The sequence below is a fragment of the Dama dama genome, chromosome 20 (genome assembly GCF_033118175.1).
Source record: "Dama dama isolate Ldn47 chromosome 20, ASM3311817v1, whole genome shotgun sequence".
Taxonomy (NCBI): domain Eukaryota; kingdom Metazoa; phylum Chordata; class Mammalia; order Artiodactyla; family Cervidae; genus Dama; species Dama dama.
In genome coordinates, this window is record NC_083700.1 from 8,666,784 (window position 1) to 8,692,240 (window position 25,457).

Below are 25,457 nucleotides of genomic sequence, written 5' to 3' on the forward strand. Positions count from 1 at the left end.
TCCTAAAAGAAGATGCTGTGAAAGTGCTTGCACTCAATATGCCAGCAAATTTGGAAAACTCAGCAGTGGCCACAGGACTGGAAAAGGTCAGTTTTCATTCCAATCCCAAAGAAAGGAAATGCCAAAGAATGTTCAAACTACCATGCAACTACACTCATCTCACACGCTAGCAAAGTAATGCTCAAATTCTCCAAGCTAGGCTTCAACAGTATGTGAACCGTGAACTTCCAGATATTCAAGCTGGATTTAGAAAAGTTAGAGGAACCAGAGATCAAATTGCCAACATCCTTTGTATCATCAAAAAAGAGAGTTCTAGAAAAACATCTACTTTTGCTTTATTGACTACACCAAAGCCTTTGACTGTGTGGATCACGACAAACTGTGGAAAATTCTTCAAGAGATGGGAATACCAGACCACCTTACCTGCCTCGTGAGAAATCTGTATGCAGGTCAAGAGGCAACAGTAAGAACTGGACATGGAACAACAGACTGGTTCCAAATTGGGAAAGGAGTACGTCAAGGCTGTATATTGTCACCTGCTTATTTAACTTATATGCAGAGTACATCATGCAAAATGCCAGGCTGGATGAAGCACAAGTCAGAATCAAGATTGCTAGGAGAAATATTAATAACCTCAGATATGCAGATGACACCACCCTTATGGCAGAAAGTGAAGAGGAACTAAAGAACTTCTTGATGAAACTGAAAGAGGAGAGTGAAAAAAAGCTGGCTTAAAACTCAACATTCAAAAAATGAAGATCATGGCATTCTGTCCCATCACTTCATGGCAAATAGATGGGGAAACAATGGAAACAGTGACAGACTATTTTTTTGGGCTGCAAATTCATTGCAGATAGTGACTGCAGCCATGAAATTCAAAGATGTGTGCTCCTTGAAAGAAAAGCTATGACCATCCTAGACAGCATAGTAAAAATCAGAGACATTACTTTATTGACAAAGGTCCATATAGTGAAAGCTATGGTTTTTCCAGTAGTCATATGAATGTGAGAGTTGGACCATGAAGAAAGCTGAGCGCCGAAGAATTGATGCTTTTGAACTGTGGTGTTGGAGAAGACCCTTGACAGTCTCTTGGACTGCAAGGAGGTCAAACTAATCAATCCTAAAGGAAATCAGTCCTGAATATTCATTGGAAGGACTGATGCTGAAGTTGAAGCTCCAATACTTTGGACACCTAATGCAAAGAACTGACTCATTAGAAAAGACCTGATGTTAGGAAAGATTGAAGGCAGAAGGAGAAGGGGACAACAGAGGATGAGATGGCTGGATGGTATCACCGACTGGATGGACATGAGTTTGAGCAAGATCCAGGAGTTGGTGATGGACAGGGAAGGCTGGAGTGCTGCAGTCCATGGGGTCGCAAAGAGCTGAACACATTCAAAGAGCTAGCATTCAAGCCTAGAATTCATCTGAAAAGTGCCAGAACCGAAGCTCTCCACTGCTTCTCTAGTCTGCGGGTCCAGCACTCCATCTGTCACACAACACAGCCTTTTCATTTCTGTGATAGTTAATTTTGTGGGCAAATTTGGGGGAGCCATGGTGTCGATACTTGACCAAACACTATTCTAGATATTGTGGTGAAGGTATTTTTCATATGAGAGTAAACATTTAAATCAACAGATTGAATAAAGCAGATTACCCTCCATAATATAGCTGGGATTCATCCAACCAGTTGAAAGTCTTAACAAAACACAGACAGACCTCCTTGGAAGAAGAGGGAGTTGTGCCAGCCGACCACTTTAAGATTTGAACTGCAACTCTTTTCTGGGTTTTCAGCCTGGAGCCCACCCTGCAGATTTTGGACTCACCACACCTCTGTAATCACTTGAGCCAATTCCTTAAAATTAGTACGTGTGTGTGTATCTCCCTAAGACAATTTACATCACTCCACAGGCCAGATCCTCACTTACACAGGTTGGGCAGGGCCCCACTACTTCCCTTTCTCTGCGGGGATGTATGAGACCCAAAGTGTCCCATTCAAACCATACTCAACCTCCTTAAAGAGACACACTCAGTGCTTCGACATCTTAACAGCCTGACAGGTTTTCCTAAAATGAACCTAGATGTTTCCACATGTAGAACGTCAGTTACATTCTTCTTAGGAGAATGGTATACAGAAGATGCCAAGTAGCTGAAGTCTCATGTATACTACTGTAATTAAAAAAAAAAAAAAAAAACCAACCACCAAAAAGGTTATAAATGGAGAGGGACATGTAGCTGATGGGCCCAATATCTCAATGCTGAGACAGCTCAATGCTGTCACAGCCAGAAGAGTGTTACCACGCTGGTCTCTACCTGCAGCCTCAAGCACCGTCACTCATCACCTTCAGCACTCTCTCCAGCCCTCTAGTCGCCCCCTCTAGGCCATATGACCTCAATTCCACCTACTCCCAGACTTCCCAGGTGGCTCAGTGGTAAAGAACCCCTCTGCCAATACAGGAGATGCAGGTTCGATCCCTGGGTGAGGAAGATTCCTTGAAGGAGAAAATGTCAACCCACTCCAGAATTCTTTCTGGGAAAATGTCATGGACAGAGGAGCCTGGTGGGCTATAGTCCATAGCGTTGCAAAGAGTTGGACATGACTGACTGAATACACACAAACACACACACATAAAAACACACTGCCTACTCCTGCCATTCAAGGTCATCCTTCTTCTTCATCAAGCAGACTGTTAAGAAGCCACTCCCTGCTGAAATTTCTACTCAATCTTCATATTCATTTTGGCGCAGAGTAAACACTGAATAAATGCTGCTGACAATGACTAAGATGAGACACATCCTTTGCCACAATCACTGACCACGGCCATCATTTTACTCAACAAGTATTTATTGGGTGAGGAATAGTCCTTTCCCCGCCCCCCCCACCCGAGAGCTTGTCCTCTACTGAAGATCGATGGCACTGTGTAGCTGGTAGACAGTGGGCTAAATGCTGATGGCAGCAGCACCAGCCAAGGGTGAAAAGAACATAGAAACCTAGAGGGAAGACCTGTTTAAATTTTTGGGAAGGGGCAGGAAAGGGAATGGGACAGTGGGAGCTGGAAGGCAGCCTTCCCAGAAGACAGGACAGTGAAGAATGACTAGAATGGCTGCCTGGAGGTAAATGCAGCAAACGCTGACAGTTGGAATAGTACTGAAAATGGGAGGGAGGTGCTGGGGGAGGAGTAGGGGGAAGATGAGAAAGAAAAAATGATAGGAAGGGGTCCCTGGTGGAACCTCTATTCACTCCCCAAAGAGACTCCTTCCTGGTATCACAGGAAATCATATCAACCTACCCCCACCCAAAAGAGCCCTGCAGGGTCTGGAGGGGGAAGGAAAAAGTAGCTCCCACAGCAGGAGGGGAAGACAACCTAGCTCTGAGTAGTCCATATGAAACGCTTTTCTCTTCAAAAGGCCAAACCACACCATCCTGCCCTCTTTAGCAAAGGGCTGAGAAGTCGGTTCTGATTAGGTACTTAGAGGCTAGCTCAAGCTCCTCAGACAGTTGTGTGATAAGAACAAAGTTCAAATACTCAACCTCTAGATAACTTCTCTGTGTCCAGCCTCTTTCACTCAAGGAATAAGTGGCTTCACCAGAGACAATGCCCTTTACTTTTCGGTTAGAATATCTTTGTATATGTGCATCCTGGCTGCCAGTTGTATTGTGGGTTCAAAAGCCTTTGAGGTGTAGCCATGATTCTCCACCACCAAGGGAGCAGGGCATTGAAGAGTTAATAATGTAAAGGCATCAATCTACTCCTGCTAGCAGCTCCGAGGGCAAATCCTCCAGTTCAGAAGTGAGCAGATCAGTTCTTGTTCTCTGAGCAATGTGGCCAGCTATAGGTCTGCAATAATGAAAAGTAAAATCTTCCTCCCAGTATAGACACTTAGTTCCTTTTTCCAGAATGAACCACAGCTACTAATTCTGGAGATGTTCTATGCATAGTGGGCATATATGAAAGCACATATTTACATGTATATATTTTTATACAATATAATTGGAATGCTACCAATTCACAGTTCTACACCTTGTTTTTTGTTTTTTAAAAACTCAGCAAAATATCTTGGAGATGATTTTTTATCAGTTCACAGAGAACCAATTCATCCTTTTTAGAGGTTCTGCAATACTCCATTACTTGTAACCACAAATTATTATAAAATCCCCTCTTGCTAGTTCCAATTTTTATAACTTTATGTATGCATCATTTTACATATGTATGGGTGTACCCTTAAGAGGAATTCTTAGAAGAGAATTTGAGGGTGATTTGGGGGTCAGAGCATGTGAAATTTTAAATTTAATGATTTCCATATTTTTCTCCATAGGGTTTCTACCTTTACCACACACTATGTCAACATGTGTGTCTGTGTTTATCTCTGGGCTTTCTATTCCAATCCTCTCAGACACTTACTAATGCATCAGCACAGTTTTACAGCGTTACAGTATGTTTTTGTGGAAGAAACATACTTTCCAGGAGTGACTGGAAAGTCACTCCTCTGTCATCACTCATCTTTTCTGGGATTTATCCTATTCTAGATTTTTCCCATTTTTAAAAATAATAATAGATCACATGTATTCGGTGTTTACCATGTGCCAAGTACCAGATTTGGCATTTTAAGTATATCTGCTTATCCAATCAGCACAGTCACTCTCTGAGGAAGGTACTACTGCTATTCCTACTTTTTCCAGAAGAGGAAACCGAGGCACAGAGAGGTTATGGAACTTGCCCAGAACCACACAGCTAGTGACCAGTGCAACTTGAATGGAAGCTGAAAATCTCTACCCCTCATCACTTAGCAAAACTGCCTTTTGCAATGGGAGACTTTTTTTGCCATGTTCTAACTTCTTGAATTGAATGTTTAATTCATTTGATTTTCATGATTGATCATCTATCACTATAAATAATTAGACCTTTGATTTTCCTCTGAGCACTCTTTTTATCTGTAGCCTATAGTTTTTACCAAGGTGCCTACTTTGCTGATAAAAATTTGTATTGTAATGTTAAATTTATAGATTAACATAAGGAGAATTAACATCTGTATGATGCTGAGATTTCCCAACCAAGAACTTTCCAACTATTTGATCTTCTTCATATAAACATATATATTTTATGATGATTATTCAGGCATTTTATCTTTTTTAAAGATAAAAAAAGTTTTCCAACTATTTGATTTTCTTCATATAAACATATATATTTTATTATGATTATTCAGGCACTTAATCTTTTTTAAAGATAAAAAAGTTTTTAAAGATAAAAATAGTTTTTAAAGATAAAAAAAGTTATTTCAGTGGATATTTTCTTCCACTATGACTTCCAATTGGTTGATGCTGGAACAGGAAACCACAGCTATCTACATGTATTTACTGGACCTTACCTCTAAATTCTCTTATTTCTAATAGCTTTCAGTTTATTTTCATGGGCTTCCCACATAAAAATATAAACAATATTAACTTTTTGCCTAATACTTATACTTCTTGCTCCCACATTTAGTGTTAGAGAGATGATAAAGGACAGCTTGATCTTGTTCCTGACTTTTAATGAGATGCGGAGACTGGAGATACTAGAATAACGTCTACCCTGAGGGTTTACAGAACTACAGAATTTAGAAATAGGGGAAAAAAAACTTAGATAAATGAAAATTATCTTATTTGTTTTATGAAGGTGATTTTGTATGAAAATTTTCTTCGGGGTCTGATTTGGTACTACAAGCAGCTCTGCCATTAAAATGTGTTTCCTGATATCCAGTTTAAATGCTTCTTTGATAGTTTAAACATCTTTAATTTTCTGTTATAAAAGTAACACACATTCTTTAAAGAAAATTTAGAATCTAGAGAGAAACAGAGCAAATGTGTTTCAGGTGGAGTGGTTGCTCTGGGCTTGGGGGACGACCCGCCGCCCACACTGTGTCTGCCTGCCTGTCCGTCCGCGTCCACGGCAGCGGCCGTGCCTACCTGGGCCTCCTGAGCTGCTGCTGTTCCTCTCACTCTCCCCGTCCTCCTGGCCGTCGGCATTCTGCTGCGTGTGCTGCAAGCTCAGCTTGTGGCAGACCTCGAAGGCCTGCCCCACCGTCCGGACGATTCGCATGGCTTGGCTCTGGGAAGGACAAAGGAAAGAAGAGAATGAAGGATGCGGAGACCCTCTACAAGGACACAAGAAGGGCCGAGGTGGGAGAGGATATGGACAAGGCATGCAGACAGACTCACAAAGAAGTACGCAAAAACATTTTCCCGTCCCTCAAGTACTCCAGAAAACAGAAACTGTCACCAGAGTTTGGAAACAATCAGTCAACTGAATGGACAGACAGCAAAGATTCCAATCCTGGACTTAGCCCAATTCTACCTCCCAAGTTTGACAACAGTGGTTGATATGGTTCAGAATTCTTTTGGCAACCATGATCAAATGTTTCATCGGTTCATCACACTAAGAGTAACTCAGCTATCATTTTCTTTTTCCTGCTAGAAATGGTGGGTTTCTCTGGTGTTCCTGCAGACCAAGGGCTGTGAAGATACAGGATTGAGAAGCCACGGTCTAAACAGCAGAACCAGCTGAGGACCAGAGTCCAGATCCCTTGGAACATCACTGGCAGCCAACCATATCCGAGGTGAGCTTCCCAGCCTTGCTCTAAAGACATGGCTCACTGGGCCCATTCCTTTGCTACTTTCTTTCTTTCTTTTCTTTTCATTCTTTCTTTTTCTTGCTATTTAACCTCTTCCTCTAACTGCCCAAGCATTGTGCTTAACCCTAGCTCTTGGTATTCCACTACTTAGCTAGGACAGCAGGTGGTGGTTGCTGTCTAGTTGCCAAGTCATGTCCGACTCTCTGCGACCCCATGGACTGCTGCACTCCAGGCTTCCCTGTCCTGCATCATCTCCCAGAGTTTGCTTAAACTCACGTCCATTGAGTCGGTGATGCCATCCAACCATCTCATCTTCTGTCACCCCCTACTCTTCCTGCCTTCAATCTTTCCCATCATCAGGGTCTTTTCCATTGAGTCAGCTCTTTGCATCAGATGGCCAAAGTTACTGGAGCTTCAGGACAGCAAGAGACAGGACAGAAGAGCCTATTCCTGAAAGGAGTCTCAAGTGGCCCATACAGGCTATGAGGAACAACCACACGCAAGATTTTCAGGACATGGTCTCCAAAGTAGACAACTAATTATAATTGGTAATTGTTCTGCTTTCACTTTCCTTCAAAGACCAAGAATGAGTTCAATGTGCATGGTGTAAGAACTCAGGATGGGAAACTGAAGGTCACTGCTCCTTTTACAAAAGTGGTCCCCAACCATTCTGCCACCACAGACTGTGGAGTATTTAACTGTGGCTGTCCCTCTATGCCTTGAGTCAAAGATTAATCACATCTTGGATAATCTGACTTCACGTCAGTTGTGACTACCTACTGACACCATCAGTTCACCCATCACGTTGGGAAGAAACACAAAACAAAGTAACATCGGCAGTCAAGCAGAGCTTCTCATCAGCAAACCAATTCAATTATAGACAAAAGCAAAGTCCATTGTTTTGATAGCCTGTAAGGCCTTGTTGAGGGTAAATGGGTGATTCATTTATGCTTTTCATAATATTGAAGTTAGCTCATATTTCTCCATTACTATGCCCAGGAACCCCTAAGAGCCTTAGACCCCGTGTGTGGAACTGCTGCTCTAATTCACTCTCTGCTAGGTGCAAGTCCCCAGACAGCTACCCTTACTATTTTCTCAAGCCTTCCATTACTTCTGTGTCTCCTCTTTTCATGTGCGGTCGGAGCAGTCATGTCCATGAAAAGGTATCTTAGCCAGTCACCATCACAGGCCTACTTCAGATCTCAGGCAACTTCTCTTTCTGATGTTTCCCAAACTGCTTCCTAGAAGTGGCTGTCTTAGAGCCCAAACCTCTTTTGAGCCCACAATGCGCACTCTAGGGATGTTCTTAACTTATCTCTTACCTGGAACATCCTGACATGTCTGGATGATGATCACTTCCAGTGAGGCAGGAAGAAAGGCGTGACTTCTGTGGGACCCCCATCACCCAGCAGCGGGTCAGGGCCTCTGTCTGTATGTCCACGCTTAACTTCCCTGTTTTCCAAAGGTCGGGCTGAGGCCCCCTTCTCCCACCTCGGGTTTGTGCTATCTGAGAGACAACTCCTTCTGCACCGGAAGCTGAGGAGCAGCAGGCCCTGGTCTTAAACAAGAAGCCTCCATCTTTCTCATTTCTCAAATATATAAAATTGTGTGATTTAGAGGGCACAGTCCCTAACCAATCCAGACCAAGTGCCCCACAGCTTTCACATCTCCTTCGGCAATCAAGCTGTGCTCTGATGAGGAGGCTGAGCCAGGAAGCTCAATCCTCAGATGAAAATGGAGAAGAGTCTGCTCTACTCAAAAGAGTTCTCCCCCCAGGCCTTAGATCTGGTGTTGCTTATTCTCTTTAAGAGAGTAAGAGCAGACTGCCTGCCTGTGGTTCATCTTTTACAGCAATGCCCATTCCCAGTTTACCAAACCTTAGAGAGGCTGTAACCTGCCTACCAAGGACAGCCAGGGTCCATGACACACAGCCTTGCCCCTTCCCCTTCTTCTGACCTTCAGAAGTATTGCTCTCTTAAGCATCTTTACAAGAGACAGAAAAGGACAAATTTGGGGAAGTTTAGAAATAAAATACCGTAAGTCTAAATGATATGTAGAGATTATGTATTTAATTCCATTACTTCCTTATTTTACATAAATTAACCCATATAAATCATAGTGCATAAGTACCTGCAAAGGCTGAATTAGTCTTTTCCCAACTGTATCATTATCAGAGTAGGGACCCAGTTTCCCTCTTAAAAACATATGTGTCCTCAATCGCTCAGTCCTGTCTGACTCTTCGTGACCCCATGAACAATAGCCCGCCAGGCTCCTCTGTCCATGGAATTTTCCAGGCAAGAATATTGGAGTGGGTTGCCATATGGAAAGTTCCAAATTTACTACTACATCTGTTGCTCTAAAATCTCAGGTTCTCCTAAGGAGGACATGTTACAAATTCCACCAAATCTGTAAGTCACAGACACATTCCTTAACTAACTCTTAAGATGACATTAAAAATGGAAGGGTCCTCAAACAAGTGTCCTTGAGTCTAAGGGATAAACCAGAGAAGGGACAGGATTTCTAAACGTGTCTTTGGAAGGAAACACACCAATATAAGTAAGAGGATGTAGTTGGTTGGAAATGACTTTTCAGAGGACCTGCATTTCTCATGCATCAAGCTGACAAGAGATGATGAGATTCACTCAGGACTGAGCATCTGCAGAAACTGGACCCTGGCTCCAATTCCTATTCTCTCACCTTCATCAGGGACAAACATCTGACACACACCCATCTGTCTCAGCCAACTATTTACAAGCCCATGGCTGTAAGAAAGTGGCTGGTCTTAATGCTTAATATTCATATTAATATTTAATATTCCATGTCTCATTTTCACTTTTTAGTACATTTACCATGATAAGCAACTGGCCCTCGCCTCTATCTGATTCCCTGGAAAAAGTGGGAAATGCAGACTTAAAACAGTTCACTGGTCCCGATTTCCCTATTAACATTTCTAACGAAATGACTCGCCACCTCCCATTTCCTTCCTAGCCTCCCTTCCTCACATTTGCAGTACAAAACACCTCTGTAAACTTCAACAAAAAGTGAATCACTGATGTTTATATTCTCTCCTTTACCTCATAGAGGAATAAAGATATGGCTAACATATGTGAAAGCACCTCCCACAGTGCTTGGCATATACCAAGTGCTCAAGAAATGTTTTATTCTGAATATGGAATTCATTGCACCAAAGGGGAAATAAGACAGAAAACAAACAGTAGTTCAGAAAAGGCTGGGCTTACTTTATCAATAACAGAAGCATGAAGACATGAAGGGAACTGACTCTTAACATAGGTAAGTTAGCATCAAAAGGGCTAAAGTCATCATTTCTCTGTCCCCATAGCAACAGAGAAGAACTGGGCCAAACCATCTTTGGTCTGAGCTGCAGTGATGGTTTCTGCTGCAAGGAAATCATTGAGTAAGAGTTCCGGATTGGCACATTCAGGGCTGAGTAACGTTTTGATTTATCCTTTACTCCTCTTTAATGTGAAGGCTGTATTTCCATTCACAGTAAAAGGACACAGTGCCATGTTTTATGAAGAGTTCTCTGCATTTGAATACGTAATGAAGCTACCCTATCTGCTTCACAGGATGATTACATACATGTAAGAGACTGCCCTTCCCACTCACCACTCTAGCAGTTAGAAGAGGCTGGATGACTCCCAATTCTCTCCTAACTACTAGGTGAGTTCAGATGCCCCTTGACCTTTTAGGCTCCTCTTCCTTCACTAGTGAAAAGTCTACTTTCAGAAGATTCTCTTTAAGAACCTTGTTGGGGGAACATCATTTGGAGGTGGTTAGGAGGGCCAGCCCACAGCTGGTAGGAGCTCCCATCACTGGTACCATCTGCTCGTGCATGGCCACGCTGGTGCCCGCCTGCCAGGCCTACCCCATGTGGTGACTGGACCTTCTAGCCTTCTAAGCAATGACAGAGATCTGCCTGCACTTTGTAATGTAGGAATCACATATGCTGGGATGTATAGTTTATAGACCAGGTCTAACTCAAGAGGGAGAAGGTTTCAGGAAAACCCCTTCCAACGGCCCGCACAGGTCACCAGGAGGCAAGTGCTCACGCTTCATGACCTTTGGGAAAGCACACTGGGGTTTTAGAGACGTGAGGGCAGCCAGGGATGAAGCAGAGCCAATAACCAGCATACTGGGAAGGCAGCCTTTTTCAGCTCTAGGATATGACCATTCTCTGGAATTTGCTAGGTTGAAGAAAAAAAAAAAAAAAAGCATCATTATACTGTATTATTTCTGTACAAACCCAGTTCAGTGTTACATAAGCCACTGAAAGTACTTGGCCACATGGATCAAATCTTCCTGTTCAAAAGCCAGTTTTGTGTTAGCAGCTCTGAAGTATCTGTGGACTTTCAGCTGTCAAGATTAGAACGGATGTAACTGCTTTGATGTTTTCAAAGCCGAGAAGGCACACCTAACCTCAGAGAGGTTCTAGGCTGCAGATGGAATGCATGGAAGCCCATGGGGGTGCCAATTACAGGCAATTTTGTAAGGAGAGGACTGGGTAAGAAGCTGTCTTAGACCTTTACACCACTTCCCCAAATGGCACCAGAAACGCTTCTTTAAATCATCTATTTAATCATATCGACAAAACCCTCTTTCTCCTCCCTCCAACCTCAGTCCAACACAGAAGTCAAGGTGCAAGAAATAGCTAGTCTCTTCTGTATGCTTAATGTGGGTACCAACTGTATTGGTAGTCAGCATCAATATCTGATGAACTGCAGCAAAACTCATGAAAATATTAATAAGACTATATTCTCAGTGAGAGTGGACTATCTACTCAAAAGCAGACAAGAGCCTGCAATGGTACCTTCAGAAAGACAGAAATCAGAAAGTTGATTTTTGCATTTTACTGGCCCACAGGAAAATAACAGTCATTCATGATTTTATTTTCTGTTTTCATTTTAAGCCATCTTGTTGTTGGTTGGTCCTGTAAATCTGGGGAATCTTTTGAGTGCAGCATATATGTAAAGAATGGTAATTACTGTTAGTCTTATTCTACAGCTGATTTAATAAATAACTGTGGCAGTGTTTTGAATTTCACTGTCCTGGAAAAAGTCCTCTCTACTTCACAATTCATGGAGATAACTAAAGGAGTCATCAGATAAGTAAGGAAAGTGACTAGTGTGTGCTAAGTCACTTCAGTTGCGTTCAACTCTGTGCAACCCCACGGACTATAGCCTGCCAGGTTCCTCTGTCCATGGGATTCTCCAGGCAACAATATTGGAGTGGGTTGCCATTTCCTTCTCCAGGGGATCTTCCCAACCCAGGGATCAAACTCATGTCTCTTATGTCTCCTGCATTGGCAGGCAGGTTCTTTACCAATAGTACCACCTGGGAAGCCCAAAGGGAATAGAAGAAGCTCAAAATGCAAGGTGTATATGATGATGATGACGATGACAGGGAAAGAAGAGAAGACTGGGGCACACTTCTTACAAGTAGGCATCTTTCTTAGTCTACCAGCTCTCTACTCCAGTTTACATCTCCTTCCCCTGCCACTGTTTCTTCTGAGAACTTGAGATTTATCTGCCAAGTGCTTCTGAATTCTAAGAAACTTCAAACTTCAGAAACTTCAGTAAGTCAGTTCTAGAATAACTCACAGGTTTATAATTCTTTTCATTTATCACAGCAAGAAAGTACAGTGCCCTTCTCCTGACCTCAACACCACAGAATCTCAGCAAAAATAGAACAGAAGTTCATGTTTCTTTAATGTGCTTTTTGAACCTTAGTAAAAGATTTAAGCTTATATCTATCACGTGATTTCAATCTGTAGAATCTGCAATGCTGAAGCAAGAAAATACATCTGAAATTGTACGTAGAGGGAGATCCAACAAACTCAGGCTCTGAACCGAGAAATGGGTTAGGTTTCTGTCTAACAGGTTCTTTAATGGCCTTGATCATATAATTTGATCAAGGCAATGCCTTGGACACCAGAATACTGATACTACGGAGAAAGCTTAGTTTCAAAGTAGGTTTACACTTTCAACATTGACAGGAGATAGTGGACCTTATAATTTCCAATGGACTTCTGGGTTTTTCCTTATCCTCTGCTAGCCCATGAACCACAGCAGCATAGAGAAAAGGCCGAGTTACAACCTCAGTACTGTCAGTAACCACCCAGATGACCCCAGGTGAGTTAATTTACTTTTCCAGGTACCGACTTCCTCTCCATAAACAAAGAGTTTTGCACTACATGAATTCTGAGACTTACGATTTCTGTATTTTGACTTCTCAACTCAACCCCACACCAACATTTAAAATATAAAAAAGAGCCTCCTCCGCTAAATTTAGGACCTATCTCTCCTCCCTAACTTGAACTTGTCCGGAAAAGTACTCATTCTTTAGCACATGACTGACATCATCATGCAAAATCCAGGGCAAGCCCTTAAGGACAGCTAACCTTTTGTGCTGTGGCCCCTAACCTGATGGTGGCAGTATTAGAGGAAGAAATGATTTCTCCTAACCCAAACCAGTTGAGCCATGATTGCAAGCAGAACAGTTTCAAGGAGCTACCCATGAAGATAATGGGGAGATCCCTGTGGCTCTTGTTAATCACCAGCACTTCATGCACGGATGCGCTAATAAGTACAGTCAGACTTAATCAGGGCAGACAGCCACATCCACCTGGGGCTGGGAGCATATGACAGGAGTGTGACATCCACTACACAGGAGGGGTCAAGAGAACACACAGAGGCTTCGCAGGAGGCAAAAGGCCTTGCAAACGAATACTGTTATTACATCCCCGAGGGAGGGAAATGTGAAAGCCGTGTCGCTAGGAAGTGTCACTAACACTCCGGGCAAGGAAAAGACTCTCTTCCAACCCTTCCCTTCTGGCGCTGGTCTGAACAGTGCTGGGATCTCCCCACTACAATCCTGGTGATCCCTCCTAGTCACACGGAATTTGTTTCCTGAAGGTCACACCTCACTCCGCACCCACAGATCAGCATTCCTGGGATGCCTTTCATCTTATTTGGTAGCTGGAGAAACTCAGACGCAGAGAGGCTCACATATGTTTTATGAATTTCATGTAACAGAGTCAAGTGGCCAAAGCTTGGACTAGGAAGCAGGAAGCTAGGTTCTTATCTCAGGGGCATTGCTGACTCACTGTGTGACCAGTGGTATTTACTTTCCTGGGCCCTCTCTTTCTCCCACTATAAAATGGAGTCAGGATTAATCATACAATGATATTAAGAGAAAAAAAGGAAAATCTGTGTCAAAATGACTTGGACCATTCAGAGTTAAGGAGCTCTTCATACTCCCGTAACAATTACAGTAGAATTCATTTACAAGTAGACCTTGGAGAAATAGGGTACTTCTCAGTCATGCAATTTCCTGATGAAGATAATAAAACGCAGTGGTGAAGGAGGTAAGCTCCAGAGTCAGACTTTCTAGATATAGTTCTAACTCTACCACTTTTTATTTTGGTGGGGGGGCGGGGTGTGCTACATGTGGGATCTTAGTTCCCCAACCAAGATTAAACCTGAGCCTCATGCAGTTGGAACTCAGAGTTCCAACCACTGGACCATGAGGGAAGCCTCTGCACCACTTATTATGAGTTACATCCCTTAAGCCTCCATTTTCTCATGCGTAAAATGAAGAGCATCATAGGACCTACAGCTCACAGGGCTCCTGAAGGAATAAAGTAAGATAATTTAAATGAAGAGTCTAGAATAGTCACAAGCACATAGCAAGTAACTCAACTGACTGGACATTATTTGACTTTATTAAAGATGGATATAAGGATGGATAATATAGAGTGATAGATGAATAACTGATAGTATATTATCTCCCTACAATATTCTGCTATCTAATGAAGGCCCAACTGAAAAAAATCAGCTCAAGATTAAAGTCCCAAAGACGAGAACCACATTGGCTACATGGGTAACTAAAAGAAGATCCATAGGTATAGAATAACCACGGTGCTGGCAGCCAGGTGCAGGAAGGTCCTCTACCAGGAAATTTGAGAATCTGATCCGTATTATTAATTACAGAAGAGACAATTACGTCTCCCATGGTGAACTATAAGGGATGGATGACCCACATGAGAAGCCCATCATGGGAAATGCCATGACGACACACTGGGGACATGACATGACGTGAAGAGCAATAACCAAGCCTTAACAAAGCAAGGAGCTCATGGACGTTTTCTCTACACTATGATCAACATGAAGGCCCTGGAGGACACCCAGGTCCCCTGGCTTCCAGTCAAGAGCCCTCCACATGTGTGCTCAGTCGCTTTAGTCATGTCTGACTCTTTGCAACCTCAAGGACTGTAGCCTGTCAGGCTCCTCTGTCCACGGGATTTTCCAGGCAAGAACAATGGAGTGGGTTGCCAGGCCCTCCTCCAAGGGATCTTCCCGACACAGGGATTGAACCCACATCTCCTGTGGCTCCTGCATTGCAGGAATTCATTCTTTACTGCTGAGCTATAGTCAAGAGACCTCCCTACTGACCCACAACAACCAGAAACATCCCTATTAGACACACTTACTCAGGGCATTTAGTCCTTTCCCCCTCACCCCTTAAGTATTCTTACCATTTGCCAATTAAAACTCCTTCCCCAAGCTAACTATTATCTCTCCAAACCAGAAGTGCTTTATAAGAAAGTAGATCACCAGATCTGGAGACTAACCAGGATAAGCTTGCAAAACCTTGCAGACGTGGTCCCACTCCTCCCCAACTCTGTTTCCTTTGCTGAACAATTAATTCACTTTTCTTTCCTGGCATGGAAACCAGCCCTTCCACCTATAGTTCAGCAGCAATGGGGCTCACAGCCCAGGCTGTCTGTAAACAATTCCTTCAGCCATGTGGCTACAGGCCAACAAAGGGCCTGAGAACCAGCTCAGAAGAGTTACAGTCTCAGCAGGTGAGGGCAAAAGGGACAGAGAAAATAAGAGCGCCAGAGATCGGCACTGGCGCTGAGACATGGACAAAACTGGTGTGATGGGGAACCAGATGACTACTCCTTTGTCACTGGGTAATAAGAACTTCATTCTGTGCTTCTCTTCAAGATCACAGTTCCAAGGGGCATTGTTCTCAGACTCGGGTTTTGGCAGAAGGACTGGACGATCCCACTGTGCCTGTGCTTCTGTACCAGATGAGACAGCAAAGCAAAGACAACAATCTCCTTTACCTGGAGTTCCTGCTCAAAATCCTCTTGTTCTGCATGTCTCCCTGATCCTAGCCAGCCAGTGCCTATTCATGGGACCTTGGGCAAGTCATTTAACCTTTCAATTTACTTATCCCATGAAAATTGCCATCTTAACTTCTTCACGTGGGCTTTTGGAAGGATATAGTAAGATTAAACATTAAAGCACTCTGTAAATTAAAATATGCTATTTGTAACTTTAATAAAGTCCCAGATTCGCACAGTCCAGCCTCTGGACACAACTAAACGTACGGTGGAGCACTCAAAATGAGTGAAAGGGAATCCTAGTCTTTGCTTCTGTTGAAGAGCACTGCAGACGATCCAGTTCATAAGTCTTAGGAACACTCTGCATTTCCTTTCCTTCCTTCCGAGATCCACTATACCTCAAAACCACACAAGTGCTTTTCCCTCTCCCAACCCCTAAATTCTCATCTCCAGTCCCTCTGGCTTTTCTTTTTGTCCTTCTCCTTCTGTTAGGGGAAGCACGCTGATTGAAACCACCCACCCTGGCCAGGCACCATAGTAACCATTTGCATGCGTTGTTTTACAACAGGAGGTCCTGGTAAGGAACACGAAACTAATAAGCCTCCACCAACCAGAAGAGTAGTTCGGGAAAGGTCAAAAGGAGACACCACCTGTCCGACCACCTCCCAGAATCCTTCTTTCTGGTGTCCATCTTGGCTGAACAAGGCCTGCACCACCAGGAAGGACTCTGAGTCAGAATGATTGGCTAAGGACAACCCGGAAACTAATCCCATCACCATAAAACCCGAGACAGCAAGCCATCTGACAGAGCAGTTCTCCTGGGTTCCCTTACCCTCCTGCTCTCCACCCGGGTGCCCTTTCCCAATAAAATCTCTTGTTTTGTCAGCACATGCCTCTCCTTGGACAATTCATTTCCGAGCGTTAGACCAGAGCCCAGTTTTGGGCCCTGGAAGGGGTCCCCCTTCCGGCAACACTTCCTCCTCTTCCTATCAGTTCTTTCATAACCTACTTTCATTTTTTTCCCCTTCTCAACTGTACTATTACCTAAAGTGAAATCTGGCAACCTGCCCATTCTTCCTTCTACCTTTCCCGTTCTGGCTCTTTCCCTTCAATTCCACAGTTTGCATTAAAAAGCCTGAGAGTAGGTGGGTAAGGGCACACATCTCCTTAGAGGAAGAGGCTAAATCAGCAAAGTATAATTCTCTCTGTGGAGCCAGGGCGGGAGACGGGACATACATAATATTACAGTAAATCCCGACCCTGTCACGTTTTATTCTTATTATCCCCACTTGGCACAGCTCCCACCAATCTACTAAAGATGTCTTAGGACAAAAGATGCATTAAGATGTCACACAGCATCAGAGAAGGGACAAGCAGGAGAGAATTCAGAAGTAGTCCTCTAGAAAGTCAGGGTCACTGGTTTGTGTCAAGAGCGGTAAGAATCTTACCATTCCACCTTTACCTGTCAGGGACCTTACAGACACAAATAGTAGTTTGCAATTCTCTTCTACAGAAAAGTCATTCCCAGGACATTAACACATATACATGGAAAAAATATGATTTCATGGCCAATTCAGTTTGAGAAATGCTGGGTTAAACCTAAAGGGATTTCTCTAACTTAGGACTTTCTAGCACATTTAAATTAAATAGTTTTAATATGTTAAATGTTAACATATTATATTTTTTGGATGGTAAATGTTTTACAGGATGCATTTCAGGAAATGCTGGTTTTGACGCCCCTCCTTATTTTACAGAGAAGGAAGCTGAGACCTAAGGGGGCTACTGACCCTCATAACATCATTCAGGGGTCCAGGAGAGAAGAGGGGTTACAGCCCATGTTTCCAAACCCCAGTTTTGTGCATTAGACTCCTGGAGGCATGATAGAGAGGAACGCTGTCTCTACAGAACTGCAAAAGTTGCATTTACTCAAGCATCGAGGCTACTGTACCAAAATAACCATCCAGGACAACCAACATCACAAAGTCTAACTAGATCCCACCATGTCATATTTGGAGGTCACTGATCAGAATACAGAATTACGGTGAAGGGTCACTTCAGTGAGTGGCAACCTTCTTTCCTACCACACACCAACATGGGCATCACTCCTGGTGCTGTCTGCCTGCCGTGTTCCAGAGCACTTTTCCAGTGGCTGAGATCTCTCCAGTTATTTGCATACAACTAAGCACCAAGTTCAAATGAAACTAAAAGAGAATTTCATTATACACAAGCCATGACTGGCTAGTGAGAGAGGTGCCCTGTATCTTGCATTCAAATAGCCACCTCCAAATCTTGTCTCTCCATCAACAGGGAGACGGGTCACTGTTGGGAATGCCCTGATTCCATCAGAGGAAGAGATGACCAGTGACGGCCCCTTTACCTTCTTCTTGGACTTAAAGACGTTACACCTGAAGACATTGCTGGCACCATCTCGGGCGATATAGCTGAAGATCTTCAAGTCTTGGGAATCATGAGAGACGTAGAAGATTCTGTAGGGAGAACAACAGAAAAATGCACTGAAAATGGCTCAGGTTCAAATCTCCAACAAGAAAACCTCTGTTTGAGACGCCCTGCAGACAGAGCTTTAATCAAGTTCTTAGAGAAAGCCTCCTTCCAATGAAAGTCACAATGCACGAGGTACTTTCCACAAGCTGTACAAACACTGACATTCCTGTGAGTGACCGCCAGAGGCTGAAGGGTGGACAGGGGTCGTACATGAACCCCACGCGAGCACTGGGCAGTACATCTTTACTGGTCACTTGCAGGTTATGGGAAAAAATCATCTCCATCCTTATCAGAGCAGTAAGTCTGCTTCTAACCCAGGGAAACGTGGGGAGGTTTCCTAATACCTCCAGATGAGAAGACTTAGGGAACCAGCAATGCTAACCACAGAGGAGAGACTAAGACACTGTTTCATTATCTAGGCCCCTTGGTGATAGCTCCTTCACTTTCCATCCCTCTCCATCAGGCCCGGGGCATCCATGTATTCATTCCATCAGTCAGCCAACCCCCCGCAGAGTGCATACTGTGGGCCAGGCACCGTCCCAGCAGCCAGTAACAGGACAGAAAAAAGCCCCCGAATTCATGGAGCTCGCAGGCAGGAGATATCAATAAACAAATAGAAAATGAGTGCCATGAAGAAATGACAAAGAAGGGACAGGGCATGGGGCTGCTATTTTAGACAGGCAGGCCAGCAGGAAGGCCACGCAGAGAGGCAGAGACCTCATGGGACAGTGTCCGTCACAGCACTACGTGGGCAGAAGCAGGGCAGGAAGAGGGCCAGCAAGTTTCAAAGCCCACTGGTATTGCTAAGGCTCTCTCAGAGTCCAAGGGGTGGCCCGAAGGTCAGCGAAGCTCAAGTCGAGGGAGGGTGGTCAGAGACAGGGTCAGGGAAACAGCCCAAGGCCAGGGCACAGGAGGCCCTGAAGGGCAGCGGCTGTCTCACTCCAAGTGAGACGAGAAGCCATCAGAGGTTACGGAGCAGCAGCCTGCCTGCCTGATGCTTTAGACGCAAGAATCTGTCCAGCTGCCGTGGGTGGGAGGCAGGGGTGGCAAAGGGAGAATCAAAAGCAAGGCCCTAAGTGCTGACTCTCAGAGAGACCTAGGCCGGGGTACCACCAGAAATGCCAGTCTGAGAGCTGTTAATGTGGGCAGGGGAGGGGAGCCTCGGGGGTATATCAGGGGAACTCATCTAGGGTGATCCAAGGAGAGTGTTGCTCTTTCTAAAAAATTTTTAACTGGAAGATAATTGCTTTAGAGTGTTGTGTTGGTTTCTGCCATATATCAGCTTGAATCAGCCATGCTCCAAATCAACCTCCTGGGGCCACATCATTTCCAAAATATATCTTTTCCTCAATGAAAACACAACTTTTCTATCCCAGGATTTCACAGGCCCGATATGTTTGACTCAGTGCTGTGTAGCAGAAAGAGAATGGAATTTAGAGTCACAGTCACATCTCTGCCCCTTACTATTTATTATTATAAGGTGAGCAGGGCTTCCCAGGTGGTGCTAGTGGTAAAGAACCCACCTGCTTATGCAGGAGACATACGGACCCAGGTTCGATCCCTGGGTCAGGAAGATCCCCTGGAGAAGGAAATGGCAACCCACTCCAATTCTTTTCTGGAGAATCCCATAGACAGAGGAGTCTGGCAGGCTACAGTTCACAGGGTCATAAAGAATTGGACATGACTGAAGTGACTTAGCATGCACACAAAAGCCAGGTAACCCTCAGAGGTTCAGTCTTCTTATCTATAAAATGGGACTTTTTACAGTAACACCTTGCAGTGTTATTGGGGAGATCAAAGAATGAGTTAAGTGCCTTTTTACTTCTCCTTGCTGATATAGCCTCTCAGTAGTCTTTTTACTGAGATTCCAACCAAGGACCCCAAGAAGTATGAAGAAAAAAATCCAAATTCACCCTGAGGACCAAACTTTCTCTGCTGAATTCTACTAAAAGTCATTTCAGTTCATCTCACTAGTCCACCAATTCCAAACAACACTGAAATTGAGGTTATTATGTTTATTTAATGTGGCTTCTAAGAAAGCTAATTTAATGTTAGGGGGCCCATACCACAAAACACCAATCCTTCTAATGATGCCAAAGTGTCCTCCTAACACCAAATGGACAGGCCAACAGCTGCATCTTAGCATCTCCTGCCTGAGCTCCTGGCCCACCCAGACATGCCCTCCTGATCTTCTCTCAAGCTTCAAATTCATCACACCTCCCCCAACTAATCATCTCCCCTGAATTCTCCAAGCAAGCAGGGCCTTCCTTCCCCCAAGCCCTCTCTTTTTATTATTTGTATGCTATTTAATGTTTGCTTAATCCTTAATACAAAACTGTCCAAATATTTACAAACTCTTAACAACTATAAAGTTTTTATGCAGTCAATTGCATTTTTCCAAATGTTTAAGCATAGATTGTACCCATTATGTTTTTGTAAGTCTAACACAGCAAATTTTCTTAAGTCTTTTAAAAATGCACTTAAAGTAACACAATGATTACAAATTTTTTTTTTGTTTTTATACCCAAATCAGTTGTAAAATATTAATGTCACGGCTCAAAATGTAGCTGTATCTTTTTACTCTTACACAGAAGATTTGTTACACGCAAACTAAAGAATTTCTCAGCTTTACTCCCTCCCTCATATTCTCTTTTTTAAAAACATATTCTGTTTATTTATTGTCTGTGCTGGGTCTCTGCTGTGGTGCTCAGGCTCATCTGTTGCTGTGTGTGGATTTTCTCTAGCTATGGCGAGTGGCCGAGGCCCCTCTTGATAAAGGGTACAATGTCCACTCAAGCCAGAGACCTGGGCAACACCCTCGACTCCTTCCTCCTTTGTTCTCCCACATCTGTCATCGTGACCAGGTTCTCTGCAGTCCATCTCCTTAACACATCTCTGAAATGTTTTTTTCTTCAATTTCACAGTATTGCCTTAGTCCACAGGTCCTTACTATTCATCTGGAGTCTTGCAACTCACCTAGGGTCTCTCTGGTTCCTACTTCACCTACTGCCAACCCACTCTCTATTCTGCTAGAAAAACAGCATTTTTAATAACAGACAACATCCTGGCATTTCCCTTTAAAAACCATTCAAAGGCTTCCTACTGCCCTCAGGATAAAGCCCAAACTCCTCAGCATGGAGTATCTATGTTTCTGCTTTCATCCCTCTCCAGAGGCCTGACCTACATAGCTCTTCAGGACTAGTCGCATACATCTGCCTGCCTCTGCGTCTGTGGTGACACCTCTGGCATCCTTGAAGACTTGCTTCAGAGAAGGCTTCCCTGCCCACACTGCCCCCAAATCTGAGGTGCTGACGCTCCTGGGCTCACCTTTACCATAGCACGTACCTCACATTATGATGTTTACACTGAAGCTTCTTGAAGGAACCAAGGACCACATCTTGGTACCCCAGTGGCAGCACAGTGACCGGCACAGAGGTCCCCAACATCTGCTTAGGGGGAGGCAGGCATCCTTGCTGTCATTAATAAGCACCCACAAGGTGCTCTGCTTGGCTACTCATTTTCCCCCCAGAAGACAGGGCCTGTTAGTTCAGATGCATCACACATTAAGCTCCTCTGACTTCTGAGTTTTTCATTTATTATTACATAACATCCCAATGGAAACGGCAACCCACTCTAGTATTCCTGCCTGGAGAATCCCATGGACGGAGGAGCTTGGCAGGCTACATAGGGTCGCACTGAGCTGGAGATGACTGAGCACATATGCAATATCCTAAGGACTGAGAACTGGAATTAAAATCGACAGAGCAGGTATGAAGGCAGACGCACATGCCAACAAGACTCAGAGATGTGGAAGGCACTCAGGACAGTAGCAAGCTAGTATGAACTTTACCTTTACCTTTAGACAAAGCACGTTTCTGGCAAACACGAAGACAACCTGGGCATGAATGAAGCCAAACTCTTTGAACTGGAGCTCTCTGGAGACAGCTCTGTTATATCTGAGATCAGAAACTTCATGTGTAAGTCATTAAAAGCCTGGAACCTCTAGCTAACCAAAAAGCCAACTAGTTAAGAGCTTGGAAAAATATCTACAATACAATCAAGAAGCAGGAAGTTTTTCCATGGGACCTCATTCACCCACAAATTAACAGATCAACAAATTAAGGGCTCAGGTCCAAATTTCTAAATCTACAAAATATACTCCAAATATACTATATTTCTTCATACTTTGGTTTTAAGAAGTGTGTGTTGTGGGTGTGTGTGTGTGTGTGTGTGTGTGTGTGTGTGTGTGTTGTGGGTGGGACACGGTTGTTGCTCGGTCACTCAGTCGTATCCAACTCTTTGCAGCCCCATGGACTGCAGCACCCCAGGCTTCCCTGTCCTTCACCATCACCCTGAGTTTGCTCAAATTCATGTCCTTTGAGTCGGTGATGCCATCCAACAATATCGTCCTCTGTCGTCCCCTTCTCTTCCTGTCTCCAATCTTTCCCAGCATCAGGGTTCTTTTCCTAATGAGCTGGTGCTTTCCACCAGGTGGCTAAAGTATTGGAGCTTCAGCTTCATCACCAGTTATTCCAATGCATATTCAGGGTTGACTTCCTTTAGGATTGATTGGTTTGATCTCCTTGCAGTGCAGGGATTCTCAAGAGTCTTCTCCAGCAACACAGTTTGAAGACATCAGTTCTTCGGTGCTCAGCCTTTTTTTGGTCCAGCTCTCACATCCATACATGACTACTGGAAAAACCATAGCTTTGACCATACAGACCTTTGTCGGCAAAGTAAAATCTCTGCTTTTTAATATGCTGTCTAGTTTTACCATAGCTCTTCTTCCAAGGAGCAAGGGTCTTTTGATTTCATGGCTGCAATCACCAGCTGCAGTGATATTGCAGCCCAAGAAAATAAAATCTGTCACTGTTTCCATTGTTTCCCCATCTATTTGCCATGAAGTGATGGGACAGAATGCCATGATCTTCGTTATTTGAATGTTGAGTTTTAAGCTAGCTTTTTCACACCCCTCTTTCATGAACTTCCTCAAGATGTTGTAGGAAGGGGGACCCCTTCCAGAGCCTGAAGTTGGGCTCTTGTCTAACACTCAGAAAAGAATTGTCTGAGGAGACACATGCTGACAAAGCAAGAGATTTTATTGGAAAGGGCACCCGGGTGGAGAGCAGTAGGTAAGGGAACCCAGGAGAACTGCTCTGCGGTGTGGCTCGCAGTCTTGGGTTTTATGGTGATGGGATTAGTTTCCAGGTGGTCTTTGGCCAATCATTCTAATTCAGAGTCTTTCCTGGTGGCGCACGCATCGCTCAGCCAAGATGGATGCTAGCAAGAGGGATTCTGGGAAGTGGACGGACAGGTAGTGTCTCCTCTCGATCTTTCCCGAACTCTTCCGGCTGGTGGTGGCTTATTAGTTCCGTATTCCTTATCAGGATCTCCTGCCATAAAACAACTCATGCAAATGGTTACTATGGTGCCTGGCCAGGGTGGGCGGTTTCAATCAGTGTGCTTCCCCTAACAAAGAGGCTCTGTGATTCCTCTTTGCTTTCCATCCTTTGCCATAAGAATGCTGTCAACTGCATATGTGAGGTTATTGATATTTCTCCTAGCAGTCTTGACTCCAGTTTGTGCATCATCCAAGCTGGCATGAACTGACTCATTGGAAAAGACCCTGGTGCTGGGAAAGATTGAGGGCAGGAGGAGAAGGGGACAACAGAGGATGAGATGGTTGGATGGCATCAGTGACACAATGGACATAAGTTTGAGTAAGCTCCAGGAATTGGTGATGGACGGGGAAGCCTGGCATGCTGTAGTCCATGGGATCGCAAAGAGTCAGACACGACTGAGTGACTGAACTGAACTGAACTGAAGATCTTTCTGGTTTCCTCGGTAGCTCAGCAGTAAAGAATTCACCTGCAATGCAGGAGATGTGGGTTTGATCCCTGAGTTGGGAAGAATCCCAGGAGAAGGAAATGATAACCTACTCCAGTATTCTTGCCTGGGAAATCCCAAAGACAAGAGGAGCCTGGTGAGCTACCATCCACAGGGTTTCAAAAGAGTCAGATATGACTGAGTGGCTAAACAAAAGCAAAAGATCTTTTTACATTTATTCTGACTTTAAATTTCTTAGCGTTATTTCAAAATATGCATGTAATTTTCACTCAGTAATGGAACTATATGCTTTAAAGCCGAAGCAATAGACTTTTCTGCAGATTATGGTCATAAACTTACCATAAATAACTGAAATATAAACAATATCTTGGAGAAATTGGATTTGGGGTTTATCATCATGTTGGAATTCAAGTTGCCAAACTGATAAAAACAAGACCCACCACCAACCCCAGCCCCCACTTCCTTGACTATTAATCAATAAGCAAATGTGTTTCTCTCAGGAAAATAGAAAAAAAAGTTGGAATACAGAGTAGAAAGACACCTATGTAATCATCAGATGTGTCCAACCCAGCACCCCTGTCATTCAGCATTTGTCAGTGAGGGCAGTTCACTCTTGTTAGAATATCCATTCCTCCTTTCTGACGGCTTCTAATTACTTGGAAATTTTCCCTTACACTGATTAGAAATCTACCAACAGGAATGCAGTAGAGGGAAATGGCTGAAAACACTGTCCTTGGTGTAGGACAGACAGGGATTATAGCCTCAGGCTCTGCTACTTACTAGCTGTGAGATCCTGGTCATTATCTTGATTTCCTCAAGGCTCTTCACTTATGAAGTGGGGGTAATCACAGTACTGCACCTCATTCACGAGGTTTAAAAAATAAATGTATACAGAAAGACCAGCTTACAGCAAATATTTAGTAGATGGTAACTGTTGCTAGTACTGCCACACTACTGTCCCTAGTTCTATCTTTGAGGCCTTAGAGAACAAAGCTAATCCTTCTCCCAAGTGGTGACCATTTGAACATTTGGAAACCATCACCATATTTATATTTACTCCTCTCATTTTTCCTCTTCAAGAGTTCCTCGACCAGTCCATTTTCTAGATTACTTATTGCTCTGGTAATAAAGAGCATGGGCTTTGGGTTGAAGTCTTAGCTTTGCCACTTCCTAGCTGTTGGCCTTATGCAAACTACTGAGTCGGCATAACTCTTTCATTCCTCATCTGAAATAGGTGAATTAATGATCTCTTCATAGTATTAACTCCCCTCTAATATTTAGCATAATGCCTTAACACATGGTGAATTGTTTGCTTAGTAAATATGATCTCCATCTTCCTTGTTAACCT

General features: G+C 43.8%; 1 protein-coding gene across 7 annotated transcripts in view; it reads right to left on the minus strand.

Moving 5' to 3' along the window:
- Positions 1-25,457, minus strand: part of C20H1orf226 (chromosome 20 C1orf226 homolog) — a 344,401-nt gene that overhangs the window by 44,465 nt on the left and 274,479 nt on the right. For all 7 annotated transcript variants that reach the window (XM_061120245.1, XM_061120244.1, XM_061120246.1 and 4 more), the window contains 2 exons: positions 18,138-18,246; positions 5,945-6,086 (listed from right to left, as the gene is read on the minus strand). In XM_061120245.1, coding sequence (XP_060976228.1) covers positions 5,945-6,086; positions 18,138-18,246 — 251 coding nt within the window. The remainder of the gene's footprint in view (positions 1-5,944; positions 6,087-18,137; positions 18,247-25,457) is intronic.